This window comes from Talaromyces proteolyticus (genome assembly GCF_021365285.1).
Source record: "Talaromyces proteolyticus strain PMI_201 chromosome Unknown BGW36scaffold_6, whole genome shotgun sequence".
Lineage (NCBI taxonomy): Eukaryota > Fungi > Ascomycota > Eurotiomycetes > Eurotiales > Trichocomaceae > Talaromyces > Talaromyces proteolyticus.
Window position 1 is genome coordinate 712,375 of NW_025764282.1, and position 6,665 is coordinate 719,039.

The 6,665-nt window shown below is 49.7% G+C and overlaps 2 protein-coding genes across 2 annotated transcripts; one reads left to right on the forward strand and one right to left on the reverse strand.

The window, feature by feature from the left end:
• Nucleotides 1-106: 106 nt before the first annotated feature.
• On the reverse strand, nt 107-3,464 carry BGW36DRAFT_296054 (putative RNA polymerase II mediator complex subunit Sin4; the record flags this gene model as incomplete). The annotated part of the gene is made up of 10 exons (XM_046211227.1): nt 107-861; nt 921-1,052; nt 1,105-1,374; nt 1,422-1,532; nt 1,595-1,717; nt 1,771-1,990; nt 2,042-2,520; nt 2,592-2,835; nt 2,915-3,260; nt 3,322-3,464. 10 exons carry the CDS (start codon nt 3,462-3,464, stop codon nt 107-109), a joined length of 2,823 nt encoding a protein of 940 aa, XP_046071995.1.
• A 1,388-nt stretch (nt 3,465-4,852) lies between these two features.
• Nucleotides 4,853-6,665, forward strand: BGW36DRAFT_427261 (DHS-like NAD/FAD-binding domain-containing protein; the record flags this gene model as incomplete). The annotated part of the gene is made up of 2 exons (XM_046220391.1): nt 4,853-5,228; nt 5,287-6,665. The coding sequence occupies 2 exons, from the start codon at nt 4,853-4,855 to the stop codon at nt 6,663-6,665; spliced, it is 1,755 nt and encodes a 584-aa protein (XP_046071996.1).

Consider the following 6,665-nt stretch of genomic DNA (forward strand, 5'->3'; position numbering starts at 1 on the left):
AGTGCATCCAATATGCGATATCCAAGTGTTTTAGATTTTGAAGATCGCCATACATAGAAGAAAACCAACCAGCTCATATGCACCCCGGCTGCCTGATGTAATCTCATCATCCTACCTTGCGCACAGGAACATCCGGGGCCGGAGCCCCTGCTTCAAAAGTCCACATACCGCCACAGAGACAATTCCGAATAACCTGCATTCGAATGACCATCCTAAAATACAGCGCAGACCGCGGGGTCGAGGTATCCCCTGATATCTCGCAACAACGAACACAGCGCCGACGCGCCAAACTGCTTGCCACGGGCTGGTCCTTACCTTGCTGTGATTCACCGGGTTCTACAATCCCGTTCTCATCCAGCATAAATCCTCGTAGAGGAATCTTCTTTAAGACGTCGACCTGTCGAGTCCGACGGTAGTATTCCGTGCGTCGATCATTAGACAGACCTAACCAGCTGTAGTCTGTCAGGTAGATGGCCATTTGGTCGATTTGGGCTTTGATGCCGGGGATGATCTGTTTGAAGAGTGCACTGGCGGCGGGAATTAGGACCGCGGGGATGCGAGAGTTGACTAAGAGTTCTTTCTCTGGGGTGCGCCGTTCATTGTCTTCGAAACCGGCCTTTTGGTAGGTAAACCGGATCGCGTTGTCCACTTCGCTCAGGAATTTCTCGTAGATGTTGGTTGGGACTGGGGAGTTGTTTATCATTTGGAAGAGTTCTGCATAGTACATCCGAGTATTCCCGGGGATAGGAAGCGCTGTATGACCCGTGGACAGGCCGCGTAGTCCTCGACAGATGAAGTGAAGGAAGGCTCGTGACATGCTTGCCAGGATCAGGGTGAGAGACAGCGAGGATGTCGATTTCACTATTTATCATATTAGCTGTGTCCGCCATTAACTAGATATATTGATGGAGTGTAATTACATTTTTGTACAAAGGCTTCTTGATCGTCTAAGACTGGCTCAAATTCCTCAGCCAGTTCGAATAAATCATCCAGAATAAATCGAGAGAAATCCAAAGCCCATTTGGTATTGCCGTATATCATTCGCAAAACGTCTAACGTCCAAAGTTAGCCTCTCCTATTGTCTATAGAGTAAGGGTAGCATACCATTATCAAATGGCTCGTGTTCTTTGGCTGTCTTCGTATATCCTAAAAAGAATGCAAACAAAACGGACGTATGACGTAAATTAAGGATGGCCCAAGCAACTGATGATGGCAAGTTGCGAGGGGCAAAATGGTTTTGAAATCCAAGAGCGGCCTGGACGCTCAGACAACGAGGAATGTACTGATGTTGCATAAGCTTTTCTTGTTCGGTGGTGAAATTACAACTAATGGGCAATGCTCGGTAAACTTCATTGATAAAGGCGTTCTGCGCATCTAATCGGGCTTAGTCATGTATTTTCCTTCTAGGCAAGAAGACTTACCAGGTGATAGATTGCGTATAAGGATGGTTAAAAGATCGTCCGTATTATATTCGCTGGCACAACCACGACCAAATGCCAGCGCTAGGGCTGCGATCCCGGCGGAATACTTATCTGCCAGGTTGATTAGTCTGGCTCGTCCCTATCAACTGACACAAGATCTACAAGGCACATACTCTCGTCATATAAATCACCTTGCGAATCAAAGGAAGGCTCCATCAGTCGAAGCCGGGCCTGCCATTCGCCATCCAAAGCAATAGAAACGCAACCGTTAGGGGAGAAACAGGTGTGAAGACCTGCTACATGTTAGACACACGCCCCTCGAATAGAGTAGTTACAGCATAGCACAAACCTGGAACATCAAGGGGGTAGCGAAAGCCCGCTTGAGACATACTCGTAACTGTGTTCGGGTCGTCCATCCCAATGAAGCTAGTCATCGTCCTTGGGTCGAAGAAAGATACGGAACTATCGTCGTATGTCACCGCCAAAACATTCCCGAACTCGATCTGATCGACGGAAACTACATATCTATCGGAAGATATATCGTCTAAGCGTCGAAGCTCTACTTTTGTCTAGATCGCGTCAGCGGGTATGTCTCTTATGCTATTGACCGATTTCATTACCTTATTCTGACCACTCGCTTTCTTTGGCACCAGTTCCTCAAAAACTGGATGGAGACTCAAATTCGTAGTCTCTAACTGCCACCTAACCATTACAGACGAGGGTGACATTTGGGGTCGGGCGGCATGGTTGGGGGCGTGTATTGGAGTCGAATAAATTGCTAGTATCCAGGGACTAGAGAATGAGTTCCCTGTGTTATCGGATTGCCCAGCAATTATGTCAAGACTAGTCAGTTGATATAGCGAGTTTTTGGATGACGAAGACTCGGCTAAATTCTCGGTCTCACTCTTTTTTGTTGTGAATAGCCTGCCAGGATTCACAGTCTTGTAATGAGTGATACCAAATGTAGGTACAGGGAAAGCCAATGCACCAGTAGCCTGCCTCTGTGGGTTCGGGTCCCAATGTGATGGATTCCATGTAACTTCGAGCCGATATAAGCTGATTTTCTCAGAGAGTGAGTGGGCGGCCACAAGAACACCATCTGAAAATAAAATAAAATAACCTATTTAGCTCTTGCATGACAAAAGGTAAAGGAAAGGTGTCAATTCATACTTGGAGTGGCTAAGAAAGCTGCATGTGTTAGAATGCGGTCAGACTGGCTCGTTGTCTTCAGCTCAGCCGAAATTTCTGCCCATCTGTTGTCAGGGTTCTGATAGATAAGCTTAATTGTCCCTACTCTAGTCACACAAGCAAGTGCTGGCTTCCCTCCGGGATGGAAAGGGCCAATGGGTTTGCGTTGAAAGGGGGAATAGTTCCACCGTCCGTTCAATTTGGCAGCTTGGTTGAAAGCAGGTACCTGGATGATGTTGTGAGCAGACAAAGCTTTCCCTCTCTTTTCCGTGAGATATAAGATACTAGTTTTTATAGAAACATACTGCACGATTGATATTAACCCACATCATTCCCACAACCTGAGCGCCGTCATCGGCCTGGTCCAGAACAGTCTGTCGGCTCATCACAATATTGTTCAAGGCAGTGGAGATGGAGAAGATGGATATCCGGCCAGAGGTATCAATGACGGCCAGATCAGTGCCACTCTCGTTCCAACAGATGTGAGCCAAAAACTGGCCCCCATGAGTCTCTGTGGTCTGATTGAGTGGATACTCTTCGCTCAGTGTCCATTTGCCGTCGGAGGGTTGGCATACCAAGTGGCGGACTGCCACATGGAGGCTATCCTGTGATATATATGCAATGCAGCCCATTCTCGACCAGGCAATTTTCCTGTTCTCAGTCAGCCGATGTTTCTGCATCGGCATGCGAACATATAACAGATTCCACATACTGACAGCAACCCAACAACCGCATCTCATCTACGCGTTGAGCCAGGCCCTTGGTGGGCTGTGGCGCTGACAGCCCGAGATCTAGCGAAGCTGGATCTCCAAAGAGATCGTCCACGTCAAGACTCTCATCCATGATCATTGGCATTCCGAGGGCGGCTTGGAAATCCGGTGTTTAGAATGATAGGAAATGGACTTGGTCAAATTCAGCCTTTGATGCTTCAAATCAGAAAGCTAGAAGATCGCACTAAGTAAATTGTCATATTCAGAAGTCGCATTGGGATAATGATAATTCATGCATGAATAGTCATGCTCGTACTGCTCCAGCATCAGAATCCAGAGGCGGAGACCAAGGTGGCTGATGATCCCCAGCTAAGCCAGCTATTTTCTGTATCACTCCAAGGTCCCCTCTATTGATGTCATATCGTCAATTCAAGAATAGTGAGAATAACGATGGATGCATGCACGACAAAGCCATCCGAGACGCGCTGACTATTCCCAAAGCAGACTCCTGATCACGGGATTGGATGGCGTCCCGGTTCCTCAGGCAGGAGCGATGTCACGTGGGCGCGGTATCCCTGACAACGGAAAGCTGCAGCCCTGCCCAAAACAGAATGCATCCACGATCATATTCATATTATATATTCATGTATCTCTATTATTCTCGTGTCCTTGCTCCTTACCGTCTTGGATCCGATTCGCTGGCTGCTGCCAACCTCTCCTTACATTACTAATATCGACCATGATAGGTTTTAGCAATAGCAATGCCTAAGAATTAGATACAGAATAAACGAATAATAACCATGCTAGGATTTACTCATAACAATGCGGCTGCCCGCTCCGGCCTGCCAAAAACGGGCTCCAATCACAGGACTCCGCGTGCTGTGTTCTATGCCAGCGCTGCAGACATGGTACTGTAAGAACCATCATATGTAATAATGGGAAGAAGACAGTAATCAGAATCATAACCCCGGCCGTTGAATTTTGGCTTGTCACCGCCGGCGCACTATATCCCAGACATTAGTAGTTAGTCTTCTCATGCTCCAACGGCCACGCTCGCTTGCTTTCATGCCGTCTGAGATCAGCGGGTCAAAATAAACAACAGTCAACAGTGGCGCCCGTCACTGCCGTCCGCATAATTAATTCTTCTGCTCTGCATTCCACAGTTTATCCGACGCACCGTTCCTGCCTCTGTGCTGACCCCTAACCACAACCACCACCACCGCACCCGCGATCCAGCACGTATCAACTCCTTCTTCCTCCTCCTCCTTCTCTTTCCTCTCCAGCCTCGCCGTTCTTGACCTTTCACCACCCACCCACCACCTATTTTCGCTCGGCAATTACCTGCACTCTGTCGTGTATTCTGTCTTTTCTGACCTAGAATTTGCGTCTCTATTTATTGTCTGGTCTTGTCTGCCTGGTTTCAATGCTCCCGTGAGCTTTTCGTCCCAGTTTTCCTCTCTCTCCCCCCCCTCTCCCTCTCTCGCCAACCCGCGAAGTGGCCTCTCACGGTCGCGATCTCTACGCCGTCTCGCCATGGACGACCCCCCCAGCCTCCCGCTGGCAGACTCGTCAGACTGCAGCTTCGCAGCGTATTCCTCTGGCTCTGAGCTGAGCTCACCTCCTGCGTCGCCGCAAACGCCGCCGGGCTTCTATCCCTCGCCGCCGCCCACGCAGGAGGACGAGCAGCAGCAGCAGGAGCGCGCCCGGACTGGCCGCCAAGACGAGCCGCCCAAAAAGAAACGCCGAGTGGGCCCCGCGCCGCGTTCAACGCAGCAGCTCGACCTGACCGATTCGGCAAAGCTGCCCTACACTGACCAGCTCGCCCAGATCGACCTGCTCGTCAAGACCCTGCGCACCCACCGCAAGATCGTCGTCATTGCCGGCGCTGGCATCTCGACCTCTGCTGGTAGTATGTCTATCTATTTATTTGTATTTTTGTTTCGAATGAATCCTGCTGACCACCGCAGTCCCTGACTTCCGCTCGTCGAGTGGCCTGTTCAAGTCCGTGCAGAAAAAGCACAACCTCAAGGCTTCTGGAAAATTGCTGTTCGACGCGGCTGTCTACCGCGATGATTCCCTCACTGCATCCTTCCATGAAATGGTACGCACGCTCTCCAAGGAGGCCGCAGACTCAACCCCGACCGCCTTCCATCACATGCTCGCAAGAATCGCCCAAGACAACCGCTTGTCGCGCCTGTATACTCAGAACATCGACTGCATCGAATCCTCCATGCCGCCTCTTGCAACTCAAGTCCCCTTGGCTCCCAAAGCGCCATGGCCGCGCTGTATTCAGCTCCATGGAAGTCTGAAAATGATGGTTTGTCAGAAATGTCGCCATTTGAGTGAGTTCGATGGCACTCTATTTGAAGGCCCCGATGCGCCTGCATGTCCCGCCTGCACCGAGACCGACGATTTGCGCACCACAACCGGTCAGCGAAGCCATGGGGTGGGCAAAATGCGACCTCGCATCGTGCTGTACAACGAACATAATCCCGATGAAGAAGCGATTGCCTCCGTCATGAATACCGATATTCGCTCTCGACCTGATGCTGTCATTGTAGTGGGAACCAGCTTGAAGATCCCTGGTGTGCGCCGTCTCGTCAAAAGTCTATGCAAGGTTGTTCGAAGTCGTCGCAACGGGGTGGCTATGTGGATTAACAATGAGCCTCCCGTAGGCAAAGAGTTTGAGGATTGTTGGGATCTGATAGTCAAGGGCAACTGTGAGGAGGTCGCTCGACTTGCTAGCTTGAAGAAATGGAACGATGACAGCCCCGATGTCTTCGAGCAGTGTGACGCATCCGAGGTTGAGCGGTTGAAGCAACAAGGACAGGTCTCGGTTGTGGTTAATACCCCGAAGAAGAAGGTCAAGACTTGCGATACTGGTTTCCTCACCCCTACATCGAATAATGATGAAAGCGGTGCGGAACTTCCACATAAACGGTCGAAAATCACACTCGCGAACCCTGCAAGCAAAGGGAAAAGTCTTACTGAAATGCTGGTTGCGAGCAAAACCAACGACAAGAAGAAACCATCTGCCAAACCCAAGGCAGCTGCAAAGCCTACTGCAAAGACAACTAAAAAACCTCGTGCGACCAAAGCACAATCCTCTAAAATCACGGAATTCAGCAAAGTCACTAAAGGGCCCAAGATTGCAGACTCAAATAAACAAGCCAAGTCTGATATGGATAATATTTCCAAGGCAATAAAAGTCCTCCCAGCATGGGAAGCTCGAAGCAATCAGCCCCCGATGTTTCCGCGCCTGGTTGGACCGTTATCAAAAGACAGTCAATTATATCAAAACGGGCCCGAGAACAATATATCTCCAGAACAAACAGCAAAGGCATGA